Below are 20,346 nucleotides of genomic sequence, written 5' to 3' on the forward strand. Positions count from 1 at the left end.
ATATAAAAATATTTCTCCTGAACAATTTCTTACTAATTTTCTTTAGTTCATTTGACCTTGACTGAACCAGCTCCCTTTAATTTATGATGATTATGAAGGGGGTTTTGCTGATTTGCTTATTCACTTCTCTGCTGAAGGCACACACTGTACCCTTAATTCTGTCTTAATTCTGTACAGCCCTTTCTGATTTGGGTCACCACCACGTGAGTGAATGCATTTAGACCTAATGGGACAGAACAACCCACGCAACTGATGCCTATTACCGATCAGGTGGCTGCATTCACATGTCTACTGCAGCATTCTTAGCAATCTCTAGGCAAACAACCTATAACACAGTTTTACATTTACGCATCTTTTATCGGAGGAAGAATTTCACTATTATGCCTTTCTGTGTGACAACTGAAAATTCGGCTATCATAACAATGCCCTCTTTTGAACAAACGCTTCTGCGTCTGCAGGTTTTTACCCGTCTACGTCCTTCCCGGGTGCGAGCGTGTTGAGCACTCGACTGGTGAGGGAAGCTGCGGGGAGGTGAAGGTAGACACCGTGCACCCTGGGGTCCTCATTCAGCTTCAGCAACTCCTCTACAATCTACAGGCAGAAACAAAAACAAGTCAACTAAGAACAAAATAAACGCAGTGGGTAAAACAGCATTGGCACCCTCAAAATGTAACAGGTCAGTGCTGCTGACTGAGCAAAGATAAAATGGAAAAAAAAAAGAAAAAAAAAAAAGAGGAGAGACTGGAGAGATGAGTGAAAGTGGATCAGTGGAGCTGAGTTCTTCTGAAGGACAGGGATTGTAACACAAATCATCCGCTGTCAGGTCAAATGCCGGAGCTATTGCCATGAATTCCTTCCGTCTGTATGGATCAAGGAGAAAGCGCCAGCTAAGCAAAGAGAGCCAAGGATGAGAGGGTCCTCGCCAGTCTGAGTTACGTAATGTTGGGAAAAATCATGACGTAAAGAAAAGAAAATACAGAACTCAAGGAGCCACTAAATCTAATAAGGAAACAGACAATTGTGAGATACAGACTTAATTGATGACATAATGAAAGACAAGTTTGAGTAAGGCTTTGAATACCTTGACACATAACCACCAGGAACACTTAGTGCAGACAAACAAGTCGGGACTCGCTAAACAATGATGAGCGATATTATCCTTAAATTTCTGTCAGTTTTACTTACTTCATCTTCACTGCACTCCTTTGCCAGACAAATCTGCGTGATGTTTAAACCAATCTGTCGACATGCAGACAAGCAGAGGGTGAACTGTTTGAGTTACTTTGCAGATTTGGGAAAAGAACAAAAGTTTAGAGCAAAATATATATATAGAAAATTAGTGATAAAAAGAGAATTACCTTTCCTGCCATTTTCTTATTGATCTCCAACACGCTGTCATCTTCACCTACCTGTAAGGTAACAAATGAGCTCAATGAGGAGAACAAACAGTGACATAGTAATACAGGAATGTTCATTGGCTTCAGCTAAAAAAAAAAGAAGATAGCCCTTAAGGTAATTTAAGGTAAAGAAGGTCACTTCTAGCACAGCAGCACTTTGTCAGTTAAAGTACATGGAAGTAAAATGGCTTTAGACCATTTTATGTTCTAATGTTTGAGAATATAGCAGCAAATGAAGAAGACGACATTTCTTCTTCACAAACTCTTTTGTTGTACAAAGGGAAATAGCAATCCTACACAGTACTTGTGTTTTCCCGTACAATACCTGCAGAATGGCTAACAACGGTTGGATTGCTGGATTTCTTCTCTGCAGAGCCACCATTGCCTCCTTGATGCTCTGAACCACGTCTCTAGTAGAGACAATAAAGTGATAATCCACATAGGTACACATTTTAGTTGGTAAAAAGATTCTGTAAAAGGCACTCGCTACAGGATAGGGGCGTACATGCAGAACATTATTGTTTATACTGTGTTTGTGAATCAATGAGGCAAAGGGATGATGATGAAAGTTTGACTGAACAAAAGAATGAAACAAAGGATGTAAATTATGCCTCAAACTCTCTCACTTGCCAGATTCAAATAAAATATTGGTTAAAATGCGGCGTTCCTATGAGAGCTCAGCACAACACAGCTTAAGAAAACACAAGCAAATAGAGTAATTGCAAGCAAACCAAAAACACGTTTTCACCATCTTAAAGCAGGGAAACACTCAAATACCTGAACATGCTGCAAATACAGAAAACAATGACAAATTCTGAAGTAATAATAAATATGTGTTTCTTTATATAAGCCATAAAGAGAGTGATACAATCATATTTAGTGCAGTTAATGTAAAACCACATGAAAAAGAGATTTTTGTAGATGTAGAAAAGCTGGACCGAAATTTGTGTGGACTACTTGTGTGTGACATCATGTGGGCGGGGCTAATATGGTAGATAACAAGTAGAGCTAACACACTGACCTATATCTTGTCCCAAAATGTAAACATCAACTAAATCAAGAGCATTTATACTGAACTATCAGCAACATCGATTTTTATTTTATGTATAAGTGTCGAACCACATAAACCTAAACCAGCACGATTTACAATAACTGCATATCACACCATTTCAAACAGCACCGACTCAAGCAAACTCACTCCTACTGGGGTGTTACACGTGTCTCATGACGTCACAGTAAAACTATTCAGCGTCATCAACCGTCCATGTGCGTTTTAACTCCGTTTTGGCAACAGCAGAGAAATGTTACATCAGCTATCTGGAGTCCCTCTGATAATACCAGGTTGGGGGGGGGGAGGTGGGGGAGTGCAGGGGAGGTGCAGGAGGAGGAGGGGGGGGGGGTGCACGTGAAGAACTGGCTGCAAACCAGCAGCCAAAAAAAGCAACCGCCGGTGATGCAAATGACCGTTTTTATCATTAAAAACCTAATTACAACTCAGCCGAAGCTCATTTTCGATCACAGGTTCAACAAAGACGACAGAGATTCAATGACGAGCAGCCGCGTACCGTGTGACTAAAACCAGAGTTATTTATTACCTCACGGAACCGTCGCATTCAGACGCATCGCCCTTCTGGGTCCGTTTCCCAAAGTCGACGGTACATTTCGGATGGACGCCGCTGCTGGAGGTCGCGCCGGTCCGGAGCATCAACCGGCCGCCGGCGGCACCGAGAGGTCTCCGAGACAAGCCGCTCAGCCGGCTTCCTGCTCGGGCTGGATGTAGCCGAAGACTGCTACACGCGCTGCGGATAAGAGCCAGCTTCATTGTCGTGGTCTTTAAAACAGCAGCTAAAAAGTTTGGGTTTTTTTGGTTTGTTTTTCTCCCGTTTGCTTCCCAAACCGTGACTAGTGAGATTCCTACGGGAGAAACAAAAAAAACACAAAATAAAAGTTGAGGTTGGCACGCGGTCCTGATGGAGCTACGTAGTCTTTCCAGGGCGGTCGGAAATATGTCAACTCTGGAGTTTCTGCACACGTGAACGCCCCCAAAATGTGAGAAACCTACGAGAGAGGATAACACCAGCCGTCACGTGCAGCCTATCGTTGAGCATCATCTTAAAAAATAAAGAAGTGATAATTTCACTACACATGTATTGTACTTCTCTTCCCTGCTCTAAAAAACCACACATAACACCCAGCAGTTTGAAAAATAAAATCACAAGAAGCCCTACATTTTGCCCACAGGGAGTATTTCACCGTCACCAGACGTTTTCTATTGAACATCCAGGGCACACCTCGCTGACTTTATGTTGCAGAAAAAGCGCAAGAGGTGCAAGAGGAACGTATTCAGACCCCTTTACATTTTTCACTCTTTGTTTCATTGCAGCCATTTGCTAAAAATCGAAAAAGTTCATTTTATTTCTCATTAATGTACACTCAGCACCCCATCTTGACAGAAAAAAACAGAAATGTAGAAATTTGTGCAAATTTATTAAAAAAGAAAAACTGAAATATCACATGGTCATAAGTATTCAGACCCTTTGCTGTGACACTCATATTTAACTCACATGCTGTCCATTTCTTCTGATCCTCCTTGAGATGGTTCTACTCCTTCATTGGAGTCCAGCTGTGTTTAATTAAACTGATTGGACTTGATTAGGAAAGGCACACACCTGTCTATATAAGACCTTACAGCTCACAGTGCATGTCAGAGCAAATGAGAATCATGAGGTCGAAGGAACTGTCCAAGGAGCTCAGAGACAGAGTTGTGGCAAGGCACAGATCTGGCCAAGGTTACCAAATAATGTCTGCAGCACTCAAAGTTCCTAAGAGCACAGTGGCCTCCATAATCCTTAAATGGAAGAAGTTTGGGACGACCAGAACTCTTCCTAGACCTGGCCGTCCAGCCAAACTGAGCAATCGTGGGAGAAGAGCCTTGGTGAGAGAGGTAAAGAAGAACCCAAAGATCACTGTGGCTGAGCTCCAGAGATGCAGTAGGGAGATGGGAGAAAGTTCCACAAAGTCAACTATCACTGCAGCCCTCCACCAGTCGGGGCTTTATGGCAGAGTGGCCCGACGGAAGCCTCTCCTCAGTGCAAGACATATGAAAGCCCGCATAGAGTTTGCCAAAAAACACATGAAGGACTCCCAGACTATGAGAAATAAGATTCTCTGGTCTGATGAGACCAAGATTGAACTTTTTGGCGTTAATTCTAAGCGGTATGTGTGGAGAAAACCAGGCACTGCTCATCACCTGCCCAATACAATCCCAACAGTGAAACATGGTGGTGGCAGCATCATGCTATGGGGGTGTTTTTCAGCTGCAGGGACAGGACGACTGGTTGCAATTGAAGAAAGATGAATGCGGCCAAGTACAGAGATATCCTGGAAGAAAACCTCTTCCAGAGTGCTCTGGACCTCAGACTGGGCCGAAGGTTCACCTTCCAACAAGACAATGACCCGAAGCACACAGCTAAAATAACAAAGGAGTGGCTTCAGGAACAACTCTGTGACCATCCTTGACTGGCCCAGCCAGAGCCCTGACCTAAACCCAATTGAGCATCTCTGGAGAGACCTGAAAATGTCTGTCCACCAACGTTCACCATCCAACCTGGTGGAACTGGAGAGGATCTGCAAGGAAGAATGGCAGAGGATCCCCAAATCCAGGTGTGAAAAGCTTGTTGCATCATTCCCAAGAAGACTCATGGCTGTACGAGCTCAAAAGGGTGCTTCTACTCAGTACTGAGCAAAGGGTCTGAATACTTATGACCATGTGATATTTCAGTTTTTCTTTTTTAATAAATTTGCACAAATTTCTATATTTGTTTTTTTTCTGTCAAGATGGGGTGCTGAGTGTACATTAATGAGAAATAAAATGAACTTTTTTGATTTGAGCAAATGGCTGCAATGAAAGAGTGAAAAATTTAAAGGGGTCTGAATACTTTCCGTACCCACTGTAATTTCAGGCCACATGGATTAACAGCCCCCCAACCTTAGCCATTAAACCAGTTTTATTGTGGTACTGAAAAATTGTAGATCGGTTACCCCAATATTATTATTATTATTTTTTTTAAAGTCTAATCATTCATCACTGTAGACTGCAGCAGTCATTGAAACCAATAGCATGTGATGGAAAAGACACCCAAGCATCAAAAGAGACTGCTGGACATTAGAGGCCTGAGTTGTACTGTCTAGTCATGTGAGAGTCAAATGTCCCACTGCATCACAGCAATTATCCAGCATACGTTTTTTTTTTTTTTTTTTTTTACAAAAAACAACTATATAGCCTGAATACAAATTTTAATCTAAAGTATTTGTGAATTGTATTTTAAGATAGTATAGGTTATTTGCAGCTTTGACGTGCTGTTTTGCCAGTTCTTAAAGCCTAAGTATTGACTTCATTCTGTCTTCCAATCATGCAAATGTGAGTTTACAGGCTACATATCTGAAAGACTATCGCTAAATAAGGGAATATTGAGAATTTCTAGTCATACATTCATAAGAAAAGAGAACAAAAGTTCATCCTTACTCTATACAAATACAGATTGCACTGGTAGCTGTATTGACAATTGCATAATCAAAGTAGGCTATATCAGTTAAATAATATATCGTATGAAATAATAAGTGATGTGAGTAATTAAGAGTAATTGATAAAAATGTTGTCCATCTGGAACGATTATAAAATGATGTTACTTGTGCAGTATGGTCATATAGTAGTCTGGGACATGCTGTATGTACAGTGCAAGAAGCTGGTCAAACCACATTGGTGTCGACCTTTGTCTTTGTTTTAACGCACACACACACACAAGTGAGTACTTGTGGAAGTCATTTGGGCGTGGTTGGGAATATCTTCCAGTCAATCTCAGCACTATTGGCTCCCAACCCGTCTGGTATCACAGTAGTCAAAACTCACAAATAACAGCGGCAGTTCCAGGATCAAATGTACGATAAAGGCTGGTTATGGGTTTGAGACTGTGGGACATTTGCAGCCCCCCCCCCCCCCCTTTTTTTTAGAAACACCTGTCCCGCAGCTTCTTTGCAAACTTTTGCCCAATTCTACGCTGAAAAGCACACGTATTCAAATCGTCTCTCACTTAAGTTTCCACACACTAGCTGCTCACACCTTGTACTGCACAATTGACGCTCCTGAGATGCAGCGTCACTCCTCGGTTAAACCGACCGGACTTCATTCCTCAAGTCACATCATTGCAGCGGCATGGCGTGGCGCAGTTCATCATCACCCGAACAAACCTGCAGAAGAGTTCCAGCTCCAGCTCCAAAGATAGGTGCATCAGGCACGTGGGGCCCTTTGTTCTGCTGAAAGCCCGGACCAGTCGACTTCAGAAGTGTAGGATGATGCTGAGGCACCGCGGCCGACTGCCATAAAACGGACCAAGTTGGATATCTGTGGACATCACAGCTAAACAGGTACGAATCTTTCCTTTTAATCTTCCCACTTCGCGTGAGATTGAAAGCAAAAAAAAATATTTCAGCTCGTGGTTCAGGAAATGACGATGAAAGATGAAACGATAAAGGTTCCCAGTTTTAGTGTTTCGGTCTATCATCAAATATGTGAACCATATGATTATTGATGCGGTGAAGCTACTCAGAGTACAGAAGTCTCTTATATGACCGATATATAAAATTAATTAGCTATATTTTTTTGAAAAAGTCCAAATTTAAGATTTCTTTTAAAATAGTTTTTTCATACATTTGTGTTTGTACAATAAATGATTACTTGTATAAAAGGTAAGTATTGCAATTGTCTAGAAAAATGGTATCCCATCTTATGATTGAGATCACTTTATATTTATGTCAGAAACTCTATATTTTAACATTTTATACACTAGATTGAGCTTAATAAGGGACGGTATAAGAATGGATTTGATCACATATACAGCCATTATTCTCAGCTGACAACAGTGACAACAAGGTCAGATTGGTCTTGTTGGCCAGCTTTTGAAATGTCTTCTGATGATGCCTCCTTATTTCAGATGAGAAATGTTTATGTTGAGACTGTTTATGAAACTCCAAGATACAGGAACTGTGTCTGGTGCTCTCGTCAGGTTAAAGTGAATGTCTGGATAAAGACGTCCAAAAGAAGTTGAAAGAACTAGTTTGGTGAGAAGCAGCACCTTTGACTATTCTCTGGAGAACCTGTTGGACCAGTGACAGGTGGGTTATACTTGAAGGAAGAGACTTCTAACCGGGCATGGCAGTCTAGCACATGACACAAGAGACCGGCTGTTGCATGTTTGTTGTTTTGTGTCTGGATCTGTGGTGGTATCCGTATGTCTTTAGATTTGACTCTGTCCGTATCTTGATATCTGTACCTTTCACTTGTTCTCCAGCCCAACCATGAGGGACAGACTGAGTCACCTGCAGGAAATGTCCGACGGCCACGTGGAGCCGATGGAGTACGCAGAGTCCACTGTCTCCGACTCCTTCAGTAATGTCGACCTGGAGGAGGAGTTGCCCCACGAGGCTGTTGTGTTCGACAACAGCCCTGCTCTGGTCGAGGTCTTTTCCCAGTCACAAGACATCCACAGAGAGATCCAGCTCATCCGACTGGAGGTTAGAAGGCTTCGTGAGCAGAACTCCCGCATGCTTCAGGGCACCACCACCATGAGCATTATTAAAAGGGATTCGAATGCCATTGGTGCAGATATAAAAGCGCGGGCCGAGGATGTTCTGTCACGTCTACACGAAATCGATGGCACAGCCCACAAGCTAGAAGAGGCGCATGGCTCAAATTCGGCCATCACGCGTATCGCCAGAACCCAGTACGCCTGCCTCAGCAATGGCTTTCGCGACGCCATGTTTGACTACAACGAGGCTGAGATGAGCCATCGAGAGAACTGTAAAGCCCAGATCCAGAGGCAGATGGAGATAGTGGGGCGTGAGGTGACGGGAGAGGAGGTGGAGGAGATGATTGAGAAAGGCCAGTGGAACATCTTTAATGACAATGTTGTGGCTGAAGGGAAAACGGCCCGATCAGCTCTGTCCCAGATTGAGAAACGTCACCAGGAGCTGGTTGACCTGGAGACCCGTATCCAAGGCATCCATGAGATCTTCCTGGACATCGCCATGCTGGTCGAGGAGCAGGGGACCATGCTGAACTCCATCCAAACCAATGTACAGAAAACTGATGAAAACATACAGGAAGTCCTCGTCAAACTGGCCAGGGCCAAACGTCATGACAACAGCAACCCATTTAAAAAGATGTTTTGCAGCTGTTTTCCATGCTACAACCAATGACTGTACAGATATGCGTTGAGGGACAGCAGAATATGCAGTGTGCTGACCAAGCAATCTATTGTGTCTAGACTGAGACAAAAAAATGCTTTTAATTGCACTATTCATCCCTCCATGACTGGGGTGTGATGCAGGCTTGAAACAAATAGTATCTGGAAATATTTGTCATGTTTTTAGGTCCCCATATGGGAGGGACTTACTCAGGAACCTTTTCACTCAACTGCAGGAAATGATTTCAAAGGTTAGATTACATGTGACTGCTGGGAATACTGCCGGATAAAATGCTTCGTGCCATGTTTGTAAGCCTTAAAGAACTTTTATGATATATAATTTAAATCAAGCAATTCTAAATAAAAATCAATTTCTGGTGTCGGATCCAAGGCATTCAGGTCAAATACTTTTTCCATTCATGTCAAAGCACTTGTAAAAAGGATGTTGCAGTTGAAATAAAGCTGAAAGAATGTTTTAGAAAATGTGTATTTTAGTTGCTCTTTAGTAGTTTGTATTTTCTGCATATAATATTTTTCAATTATGAATTTTTTTTCATTGATAGCAACAAACCATTATGTGTTGACCACTTTCAAAATTCTGTTATTTTCTAATTTCTGCCATCTCCAAATGACTAACTATTTTGACTAGTATTTATGGTCAGTCTAGATTTTATGCAGGGATCACACTATTGCTACAGGCACGCTAATATGTTACTTTCCACTACCTTTTTAATGACTTTTGTATGATAATAACTTTTTGTTGTTTTTTTCTCTGTTGTGTCTTGTATATGACATAAAAATATATTAAAATACAACATAAAGACTCTTGATTTATTCTTGTCTGAACATAAAATCCCCGTCAGCACATAAAAAAAAAGATAAGATTTAGTGCTTGGTAAGTTCTCACTCAAACACACAAACACACCAGAGCCAATGCTATCAATTTTGAGGTCTAGCACAATAACAGCTATGACAAATAGTATCTACAATCTCTGGCATGTCCCAGGGTCTCTGTCCAGCTCTGGGCCTCCTTAATCATTCAGTTCACCACCCACCCACACCCACATCCACCCACCCACACCCACACACACACACACACACACACACCACTCATCAAACACATGGCAGCTTGTTTAACAATAACAATAATAATAATAATAATAATAAACTTTATTTGTATAGCACCTTTCATACAAGAAATGCAGCTCAAAGTGCTTCACAGCAAAATAATTTTATACAGTGTTTCACAAAAACATGTAAAGGAGCAATTAAAAATGCAGAAAAGAAATGAGATAAAACAGATAAAAGCATAAGAAACAGATAAAACGCATAAAAAGTATAACAAGTGGAAAATATAAAATTGAACAATATGCATTTCAGTTCTGCATTAATCCAGCGGTTACATCAAATTTAAGTTTTCCTCAGTAAATTTCTCTTGTTCTGGTTTGTTGTTTCACAGTAATGTTTTTTTTTTTACTTCATCAAGAAACAAACAAAAAAAGCATCTCCCTTCAAGGAAGTGTTGTGTGTTGCAGTGGGAAGGCCCATGTGTCACCTGCGAAGGGGTGGCAGTCTGATAAAATGCTGAACAGAGAGCCAACTTCCTTCATCAGAATAAAAAATATGTTTTCCCATGAGCCTCGGACCAAATAAATCAAACGAGACACGCTGAGAGGATTTATTTCCCTTTTGATTTTGTGGGAAACAATCAGAAGAGGTAAGATTCTTTCATTTGATGGTTTAATGATATCTTGATTGAATTTGTGAGGACAAGTGAAGCCACCTGAAGACAACTAATAAATGAATACCTAATTAGTGTGCCACTGCACAGGCAGCTTGAAAAACTAGGATTAGTTAAGAGACAAGAATATTAATTTATGTATTTTATTGTATATTGTGACAATTCTTAAAACTGTTGGGAATTTTTAACAATATGGAATGAGGAAATGTATTTTTTATGCAAAGATCAAGCTCGTATTAAAAGAAAGCTGCCATTCGAGTACAACAATTTTGAAAGTTTTGCGTTACTTAAGTTGACAAAATTAATGTATGAGAATTACTTAGATAAACATACATCACACACCACTTTATGATGCCATAACGCCATGTTTAAAGGAAAAGTCTGGCTTTCAACAAGATGGCTTTCCTTGTTCCTGGTATAAAAAAAAACATTCCAGGGAGGCGCTGAGCTGTGACTGCTGTCATTGTTAAACTCAACACTACAGTAAATTGGACCAAAAGCTGGAGTAAAGATTGAACCCAGTAAGCAACCATTTCTTTTCTACTGGTCTCTTAGGCAGAATGCGGGACATGTTGGAGAAACTGCAGACCATTAGTGAGGAGCAGGAGGACGACGAACCAGAGTTTTATGAGCCTAAATATGACGGAGACAAGGCGACTCTGCCTCAACAGGCAGTAATGTTTGAGAACTCCTCAGCTATTGAGGATGTCCTGGAGGAGGCCAGCTCCATTCGGAAGGAGATCTCCTTGCTCCACTTAGAGGTGGAGCGTCTGAGGATGCACAATGAACGCTTCGGCACTTCTGTGCATCGCCTCACCGTTCTTAAAAGGGACAGTGACTCCATCGCCAAAGCGATCCAGCAGCGTGGGGAGACGCTATACGTCCGTCTGCAGGCCCTGGGGAAGGAGAGCAACCGGCTGGAGGAGAAAGAAGGTACCAACTCGGCTGTTTCTCGCATTGCCCGTCTTCAGTATGACGCCCTGACCCGTGCCTTCCATGCTGCAATGAGTAACTACGGTAACATAGAGGACACGCAGAAGAAAACATGCCGGGGGAGGATCCAGCGGCATGCGTCCATCATGGGAAGTGAAATCAGCGATGAGCAGCTGGATATGATGGTGGATAAAGGTGGAGAGGGCTGGGCGGAGCTGTCGCAGAACCTGCAGCCAGAAGGTGCACGCTCGTCCCGCTGGGCCCTGTGTGAAATTAAAGGCAGACACAAAGAGCTGGTGCAGCTGGAGGCCAGGCTGAAGGAGGTCCATGAACTGTTCCTGGACATGGCCATGCTGGTGGAGGAGCAGGGATCCATTCTCAATAACATCGAGGTTAATGTGTGCGGCACTGGCGAATACATTGAACAATTCAACTTTCACATCAAGAGGGCCATAAGGTACAAGAGGAAAAATCCTTTTCTGCAATGCTGCCCCTGCCTTCCGTGTTGGAAACACAACCAATCTTTTTAAGTCTTAGTTTGACATTATGCAAGTTAATGAATGATTCAAAATTTGAAATAAACATGTAACTATGTACAGTAAAAAAAAAAGATATTGAACTGAAAAACAATGTGCAATATGCTTAATTTATGGAAAATCTAATCTTTGCAGAGACTGTCAAGGCACAAAGTTCAGCCCTGAAGAGAAGCATGCTGCATTTCTCTGATGTATGAAACTTAAAACTGTTCCAGCTTTGGACTTGCAGGCTGTCTAAAATTTGATTTACAGTAAAACAAGCCTTTATGTTATTATGATCGCAGAATTAATCCAGGTGTGTGTGCATTAGAAGAGTTTACATTTGAAAAGAAGGATGTTTTAATTTGATATAGTTTACATTTTAAGCAAACATAATAAATGCTGTGGCAGAAAGCTCAAAAGTGTGTTGTCCTTGGCTGAACATCAACTTAGTGACTCGAGTCTCACGAGAAAGCATTCGCACGCTCATTTTGAAACGTGGAAGAATTGGGAGTCGTGAGAATGATGCGTGGAGGTAAGGACAGAATAAGAGTTGACAAGCTCCAGCTAGTGATGCTCGATTATGATCCTTCATGAGCAAATTACCTGCTGAGAAAGGTAAGTTGCTTTCATGGTGGGCATATCAAACAATATAATGATCAAATTTTGACGTGGTTGTCAGAAGTCAGAAAGGATAATACCCACTGAAGAATGGCGTAACCCTGTTTAAATAAATCATTTAGCTCTGCTGACATAATTTAGTTTAAAAGGAGAGTTGTGGCCTAAATCAATAAATAACCAACCAATCAGCACGAGCAATTTAAGTGTAGTCAAATGTGACTTGATTGCAACAACATCCAAGGTTTTATCTTCCACCTGTTGGTTTGCACGCTATACCTGGTAGCCTATATTACATTGGCCCGTGTTTGTTGTGTTAAAAAACAACAATATAACTTATGCAACACAGGAAGCAGAGAGTCAGCTGGAACAACAATGGCCCTTGAACCCAGGACTGTTAAAACAGGGACCTCAAGATTAGGTAAAAGAAAAACCAACACATACAGTAAATGAAGTCGTCATATTTCAACAAACCAATTCTCACAAGTTATGAAACTATTGCTTCTTTTGTTTGTTTGTTTGTTTGTTTGTTTGTATTTGAAGGGATGAAACTTGTTGGCGCTTTTCCTGTTTCAGGCACACAAACACGCAGCCGGAGAACTTCCAGTCTCCGGACTTTCTCCGGTAATTGACCGCGCACGACCTCTCGGGTGACTCCGGAGGACCCTGCGGGGCTTCGGTGTCCGCGTGTGGAGGAATAATAAGTGAACAGGTCCACCGCGTCGTGGAGAAACTCAACTTTAACGACGGCGCGTCGCTTAGCACGAGCTAATTCCTATCGAGATTGCGAGCTTCCCGGGTGGTTTCTGCAACGACAGATGGGGGGGAGATCCTCGCAACCAACCCCGACGTTTGAGTTTTTACTGCCGCGTTTTCCACCTCAAACACCACCTTTAGTAAACGCTTTACTGAGTTACCGACGAGAGCGAAATTAGCATTGCAGTCAGACGTGAGGTAGCTGCCGGCTGCTAACACTGTGCTTGGCATCCTGGTTTGCGCACGACTGTCGAGTCGACGTCGTTTATTACGGAGTTATTGTAAGAACGGCGTTTATTAAAAGCCCCGAAGTATTATAAAGATGACGACCGCGGGGATTATGTCATCGAATATATATATATATATAAAAATATATATATATAATAGTGCTGAGTTTTTACAGAAGCATTGTGGCGGGAAGTGGTGTATACACCAGGATGGCCGAGTGGTTAAGGCGTTGGACTTAAGATCCAATGGACATATGTCCGCGTGGGTTCGAACCCCACTCCTGGTAGTTCAACATTTTGTTGGTGCTGTTCTGAGGATGATGACGTAATCTCAAAAAAAAAGCATTGAAACGTGATCCGACACACTTTAAAATACATTCGACGGAAGCGTGTACAGTAAAAGTAGAAATATAAACAACAACAACAACAACACACACACACACACACACACACCTGATTGTGCAGCTTCATACTCTGGAACTGTGATCAACAATGTTTGGCACCAGAAGACACAGTTAACAGCCTTACATGACGACTCGCTTCTTTTATAATTACTTTACTCTCGTTTAAATACAACATTTTCGTTGGTTTGTATGAATTTCATTTTCGCTCTAAATTAAAGGGTCAATAACGTATCGATCGATGATGCTGAATAATCTGGGCGCTGGATCCAATTTGCAGATATGCAATATTTCAAAAGGTAGGTAGGTAGGTAGGTATTTACTTTATTAATCCCCGAGGGGAATTTTTTTTCGCTACAGCAGCATACAGAAGCAATAAGATAATAATATAAATAATAGAATAAAATAATAGAATAGAATAGAATAATAGAAAAACAATAAACTAGCAGTAAATAGCAGTAAAAAATATAAAATGCACAGTATATACAGTACATTATATATCTATATATATTATATACAAACAAACCAAGAAACAGTCAACATATATGTATATATATATATACAGTACAGTATATATCTATATATATTATATACAAATAAACCAAGAAACACAGTCAACATATATGTATATATATATATATATATATAGTAGTATATATCTATATATATTATATACAAATAAACCAAGAAACACAGTCAACAGTGTTATTGTACTATATATATTTAGCCAGAGGTGAGTTATTGTACAGTCTTATTGCAGTGGGCAGGAATGATCTCCTGTATCTGGAATGATATATGTATCAGGAATGATCTCCTGTATCTGGAATGATCTCTTGTATCAGGAATGATCTCCTGTATCAGGAATGATCTCCTGTATCTGGAATATCTCTTGTATCTGGAATGATCTCTTGTATCAGGAATGATCTCCTGTATCTGGAATGATCTCCTGTATCAGGAATGATCTCTTGTATCAGGAATGATCTCCTGTATCTGGAATGATCTCCTGTATCAGGAATGATCTCCTGTATCTGGAATGATCTCTTGTATCAGGAATGATCTCCTGTATCAGGAATGATCTCCTGTATCTGGAATGATCTCTTGTATCTGGAATGATCTCTTGTATCAGGAATGATCTCCTGTATCTGGAATGATCTCCTGTATCTGGAATGATCTCTTGTATCAGGAATGATCTCCTGTATCAGGAATGATCTCCTGTATCAGGAATGATCTCTTGTATCAGGAATGATCTCCTGTATCTGGAATGACCTCCTGTATCTGGAATGATCTCTTGTATCAGGAATGATCTCCTGTATCAGGAATGATCTCTTGTATCAGGAATGATCTCCTGTATCTGGAATGACCTCCTGTATCTGGAATGATCTCTTGTATCAGGAATGATCTCCTGTATCTGGAATGATCTCCCGTATCTGGAATGATCTCTTGTATCTGGAATGATCTCCTGTATCTGGAATGATCTCCTGTATCAGGAATGATCTCCTGTATCAGGAATGATCTCCTGTATCAGGAATGATCTCTTGTATCAGGAATGATCTCCTGTATCTGGAATGACCTCCTGTATCTGGAATGATCTCTTGTATCAGGAATGATCTCCTGTATCAGGAATGATCTCTTGTATCAGGAATGATCTCCTGTATCAGGAATGATCTCCTGTATCTGGAATGATCTCCCGTATCTGGAATGATCTCTTGTATCTGGAATGATCTCCTGTATCAGGAATGATCTCCTGTATCAGGAATGATCTCCTGTATCTGTCCTTGTGACAGCGGAGCTGGAGGAGTCTTTTGGAGAACGTGCTCCTCTGTCCCTGCAGCAGGTGGTGGAGAGGGTGGACAGGATTATCCAATATGGACAATAGTTTCCTCAGCGTCCTCCTCTCCACCACCTTTTCCAGGCTGTCCAGTTTGTGGCCGATGATGGAGCTGACCTTCTTAATCAGTTTGTTAAGTCTGTTGGTGTCACCGGCTCCAATGCTGCTCCCCCAGCAGACCACAGCGAAGTACAAAGCACTGGCCACAACAGACTGGTAGAACATCTCCAACATCTCGCTGCACACATTGCAGCGAGATGTTGGAGATGTTCTACAAGAGCCGACTCTTAGTTTATACAGAGTCCAAACATTTGCCATATTTAGTGATTGTGCATCTTGCCAATAATCAATCTCAACGAGGCTGATTGTGAAGCTTTTGTTACATTTTTGAATGAAAGTCTTTTAAAACCGAGTTGTGTAAATACAGTACCCTAAATTTAATTTTGGTAAATCTTGGAGCAGTATTTGCACCATTTGGACAGAAGAGGGCACTTCAAGCCCGTCTTGTAGTTTCTGGGCTGGAGTCCAGAACTGGCTGACTGGAGGCCTACACTTTCTCACCTCTGTAATTTCACTGCCAGGGAGAGATGCCTTCGACTCATCAATACCCAGTCATCTGCATCTGCCACAGGGAAAGCTTCACAGAAAATAGATGCAAGTAGTGTTCAACAGTTTGTCGCACTGCAGTCACACAGGCTTAAACGTGCAGATGAAACTTTCTGCACCCTTTAAGATGTAATATTTTGTGCTGCATTGTTCAAATTGACAGTAAAAATATATGACGTGTGTCAAACTGACTTTACTGTGCGTAAAAGTTGCCTCGTGTGGCCTTTACAACGGGAGATCAACACCTCTACATCCCCAAAAGCTTTAGAGACTCTGTCCAACGGGCCCTAATCTATTATTCAGTCCTCCTCAGGTACTAAAAAAAAAAAAAAGTTGTTGCTTTTCAGGCTGACATGCAAACTAACACGGAGGGTAAATAATACTTATTATATTGTCATTATTTTAAAAAGAATTAAGCAATTTCCTTGTGTGGACAAATACAAGTTGATAACACCACTACATTCACAGCTATTTTTTTTTTTTATTTTTTTTACTGCCTTTAATTGTAATAAAGTTTTTGTGTGATGTTGTTATTTTTTTTTTTTTTTAACTTAAATACATTCATCACTTTAAATATGTTAATAAAAATGTGTCACATTACCTATTTATTTCATTGAAAAAAAAAAAAGTCTTGGCTCGACCCTGTAAATAGTCTATTTTCTGTCCCTTCACGTTGAGACCTTCGGGACTAATAAACTTTTATTTTATTTTTTTTCCACAATTCATGTTTCTAGTGAAGGTTTTTGTTTTCCAGTGAGAGTCGCTGGCTTTGTTAGTGTTACGTCACGTGACGCCCACCGCGCCATGTTCCACCTCCGCGTCAGGAAAACTTTTACAGCCACCGGGAAAAGGCTCCAGACGTCTGTCAAACTAATGACAGCGGACCACGTGGTTCCGGTTAAAACCTTCACAATAAAAGGTAAAAGCTCACGGGGCGTTTCCCCGAAGTGATTAGCGGCGTAATTGAACGTGTAATTAACCAGTAAACATAAATGATATATTTTCACTCGCAAATATATTGAAGTACACGTTTCAAAACTCTTATATTAACGCCAAAAACCAAAGCGAGTGGGCTATTTTACTTTAAAAGGGGGGAAGGTCCTTTACTTCCGATGTCTCTGCACGGCTTTACATCTGTGTGAGCAACAGGGGAGAAAGAGTCAAGAAAGCAACAGGAACAAAGTTGTAGGACGTGAGTGTACAGCACTGCGGAGTTCACCCGAGAAATGAAACAACAATTCAGCGACTGCAGGAGACAGACAGCCGCTTTTCAGACGACGGTAGTTGTGCTGCTCTTTGCGTTGCGATAAGGCGTCTCTTAAGGTTTTTTTTTTTTTTTTTTTTTTTTTTTTGGGTGCACATTGTGGAGACTGGATGCGCATGAGGACGGTTCTCCTGAGTTAACTAAGTTTTAACGTCAGATAATCTGGAGAAACCGCGTAGAAAATGCCTTAAATTAATTAATTCTGCGTACTCTTTTTTTTTTTTTTTCGTAGTTTTAATACATTAGACTTCATCGGTCCATCCATACTCTCTGCACGTTTTGGGACTGGTGTTGAGGGAACACGTCTCCTTGTTGACAGCAGAGGTGAGTGAGAGGTTTGAAGCCATGAAACGCATCGGACTTGTAATGTTAATAAATATATTAACGAAAGACATCTTAAAATAAGTTATTGTGAAGTTCACTGTCAAGACTTTTACAGCTGAGGTAACCACTAAAAGTTATGACGCTGAATTAGGATATCAATCAACCAATCAATCAATCAATCAATCAACAATCAACCAATCAATCAATCAATCACTATTTCGACTTTTTCCTGACATATTGGTGTACTGCAACCTGATTTTGAATTGGCTGTAATGCAGTCACAGTGAAGAGATAAAACATTAACTAGTTCAAGGCCAGCCCTGATTCACTGTTTAAAAAGTCACTTGGTGTGTTTTGTTGCTGTGTCATGTTTTTTTTTTTTGTCAGGAAGGCGGTAATCTCGTCAGTTTAACAAGTGTTTATAATTTTTTTGTGGGGCTCAAACCGCATTCGTTTACACTCCTTTCTTGTTCAACTCAAACTAGAAAGTACTGCACTGCACTTGGGGAGTCTTTCAATTTACAGCTTCAAAGAGACCAGATTAAACTGGCAGATTGTGTTGCCTCAGTTGTCAAAACTACTCCTCACACAGGCATACAGGAACTGAAATTGTAAAGATACCAGAGAGATGGAAGGGGCTGTCTTTTCCTTCAGTTTACAGTTGTTATTTTTGGGTCTTGCATCATCCCTCAAGAACTGTAACTCACCAAGGTCTGCTGGGTAAAACTGCACATAAACTCCTTTCATGGTAAAAGCAGGCTATTTTGAGAGTGAGCATGGATGACTTTCTTTAATGAAAGGATACCTCGAATTAAAGCAAACCACAAACGAAAGCGTTAATGCTGGAATAAAAAGCAGGTCTCCTAAAGAGCAAACGTGACTTGTGAGCTTTCACGGGTCATAATGGACATTTGGAGAAGTTGACAGGCGTTTTCATTTTAGATCCTAACTGGAAGTTGAACACACCTGACCACAACATCCTCTGTTTCATTTCCACATTAACACACAACTGCAAAATGCAAATTCAATTTAAAGTAGTATTTTGTTTATTTCTCAAAGGAAACTGTCAACACTTGCATCCTTTTACAAGAAGTCACAATACAGACAGATTTAGCTGCTTTTTAGGTGTTGATTTGCTGAAATCGTTGCCGGGGACTGAAATTAACTTCACCGAGAGAGTTTTAGATTCAACGTGACTTTTGACAAACAAGCAAAAATAATTGCATAAAAGCAAATACCCTTGGTGGTCGGAAAAAAAAACAAAAACAAACCATTTCATCTCAGTTGTGATGCTTTTTGAGTACTTCAAACTCTTCAATCATGAACTAGTTTGTTCTCGGTGTTTACGAAAACCACCAAAATTGTCAGTTATTCCAGCAGCGGTTCCCGTTACAGGAGTCTGCGACGGTGGAAGTCATGAGGCGTCGGGTCCGAGAGGCCGGTTCTCGTCAGATTTGTTTCTGTCACTTCATGATATTTGAACGTAGTGATGAGCTAAAACAAGAAGTCCAGTTTCTGTAACATCTGAGAGACCTGAGCAGTTATGAAATTGACTGACGCAAAGTTGAATTCTCGCTCACAGGTGCAGAAAGACGGCTGTTGCGCTGCGTGTCAAGAGGTCTGGAAGTGTGTCACACAATTTTTCCATATTCCTAACATTGGATTAATTCACTACAATGGCATCCCATGGTGACATCGCAGAGGGAGGAGCCAATGAAGAGTTCAGTGACATCATCAAGTGGAGATCGGGTATGTTTTTTTTAATTTTTTTTTATCGTTTGGGACATGGTTGACTTTGTTATATTGGGGCCATGTTTAATATTGGATGTCCCATATAGTGCACACACAGCATGCAGAGTGTGTAAGAATGGGTTCAAAATGTTGTCCGATCTGTCAGGGGTCTTTAAGAAAATAGTTAATCGCAGCACAAGGGAACAGTTCGTTGTACGGGTTCACCTCAGTTCCCGTGGAGGCAAGGGAAACGGGACGGAGGCAAAGCAAGCAGCAAAGGCGCGAAGAGATGGTTGACTGTAACATGTTTCATAGGAGAAAGAGAAAGTTACAGGAAAGGTGACCAATGGCAGCAGAGAAAAGGAGGCAACTGAAGAATGCGGGGTTGGTTTCTAGAGCCGCGCCCAGTGATCTCTTTCTCTGAAGATCATTTCGTCGGTTCATCTCTTGTAGACGCCACCATTTCTATTCACAGAAGGAATTCACTGCTGGCTTCTCAAATAAGATTTGACTTTAAGCGACACTGTTCACTGCTGTATGAATATTGCCATCATCAAGATGGGAATTTACAATATTAAAAGTTATCCCTAACCATTATCACAAATGTTACGATACGACGCTCCCCTGGCGATTTATAAACCGATAATCAAATCATTTCAAACATACAGTTAGTAACAAATTAAGTTGATATTCAACCTCCACTAGAATACATCTCCAGTCCTGGGCTCCAACCTGCCCGGCCCCCCGGCCAACTCCCCATCCCC

At 41.2% G+C, this 20,346-nt stretch overlaps 4 protein-coding genes and 1 non-coding gene across 6 annotated transcripts in view; 4 read left to right on the forward strand and 1 right to left on the reverse strand.

Annotated features, from left to right (window-relative positions):
• The window catches only part of mthfd1l (methylenetetrahydrofolate dehydrogenase (NADP+ dependent) 1 like), a 37,234-nt gene extending 33,834 nt beyond the window's left edge, over nt 1–3,400 (reverse strand). For both annotated transcript variants that reach the window (XM_069701801.1, XM_069701802.1), the window contains exons 1-5: nt 2,993–3,400; nt 1,723–1,807; nt 1,359–1,409; nt 1,186–1,239; nt 467–591 (exon numbers count right to left, since the gene is read on the reverse strand). In XM_069701801.1, the coding sequence (XP_069557902.1) occupies nt 467–591; nt 1,186–1,239; nt 1,359–1,409; nt 1,723–1,807; nt 2,993–3,219 (542 nt within the window). In that variant the 5' untranslated portion in view covers nt 3,220–3,400. The remainder of the gene's footprint in view (nt 1–466; nt 592–1,185; nt 1,240–1,358; nt 1,410–1,722; nt 1,808–2,992) is intronic.
• A 3,234-nt stretch (nt 3,401–6,634) lies between these two features.
• On the forward strand, nt 6,635–9,459 carry stx11b.1 (syntaxin 11b, tandem duplicate 1). The gene is made up of 2 exons (XM_069701684.1): nt 6,635–6,821; nt 7,745–9,459. Exon 2 carries the CDS (start codon nt 7,752–7,754, stop codon nt 8,649–8,651), a length of 900 nt encoding a protein of 299 aa, XP_069557785.1. The 5' UTR covers nt 6,635–6,821; nt 7,745–7,751; the 3' UTR covers nt 8,652–9,459.
• Nucleotides 9,460–10,206: 747 nt separating this feature from the next.
• LOC138622714 (syntaxin-11-like) lies at nt 10,207–12,241 on the forward strand. The gene is made up of 2 exons (XM_069701685.1): nt 10,207–10,355; nt 10,935–12,241. The coding sequence occupies exon 2, from the start codon at nt 10,940–10,942 to the stop codon at nt 11,840–11,842; it is 903 nt and encodes a 300-aa protein (XP_069557786.1). The 5' UTR covers nt 10,207–10,355; nt 10,935–10,939; the 3' UTR covers nt 11,843–12,241.
• Nucleotides 12,242–13,632: 1,391 nt separating this feature from the next.
• trnal-uaa (transfer RNA leucine (anticodon UAA)) lies at nt 13,633–13,715 on the forward strand. Its single transcript has one exon. It is a non-coding gene; the product is annotated as a tRNA-Leu (tRNA).
• Nucleotides 13,716–17,441: 3,726 nt separating this feature from the next.
• The window catches only part of utrn (utrophin), a 178,638-nt gene continuing 175,733 nt past the window's right edge, over nt 17,442–20,346 (forward strand). The window contains exons 1-2 of the mRNA XM_069701803.1: nt 17,442–17,851; nt 19,434–19,600. Of these exons, the coding sequence (XP_069557904.1) occupies nt 19,528–19,600 (73 nt within the window). The 5' untranslated portion in view covers nt 17,442–17,851; nt 19,434–19,527. The remainder of the gene's footprint in view (nt 17,852–19,433; nt 19,601–20,346) is intronic.

The sequence above is a fragment of the Brachyistius frenatus genome, unplaced genomic scaffold (genome assembly GCF_029030835.1).
Source record: "Brachyistius frenatus isolate BFR_SWC_R1_liver_20210118 unplaced genomic scaffold, ASM2903083v1 Contig_38, whole genome shotgun sequence".
NCBI classification, from domain to species: domain Eukaryota; kingdom Metazoa; phylum Chordata; class Actinopteri; family Embiotocidae; genus Brachyistius; species Brachyistius frenatus.

Excerpts from the sequence above, each read along its gene's own strand:
- stx11b.1 (XM_069701684.1), top strand. The coding sequence starts at position 7,752 with ATGAGGGACAGACTGAGTCACCTGCAGGAAATGTCCGACGGCCACGTG.
- LOC138622714 (XM_069701685.1), top strand. The coding sequence starts at position 10,940 with ATGCGGGACATGTTGGAGAAACTGCAGACCATTAGTGAGGAGCAGGAG.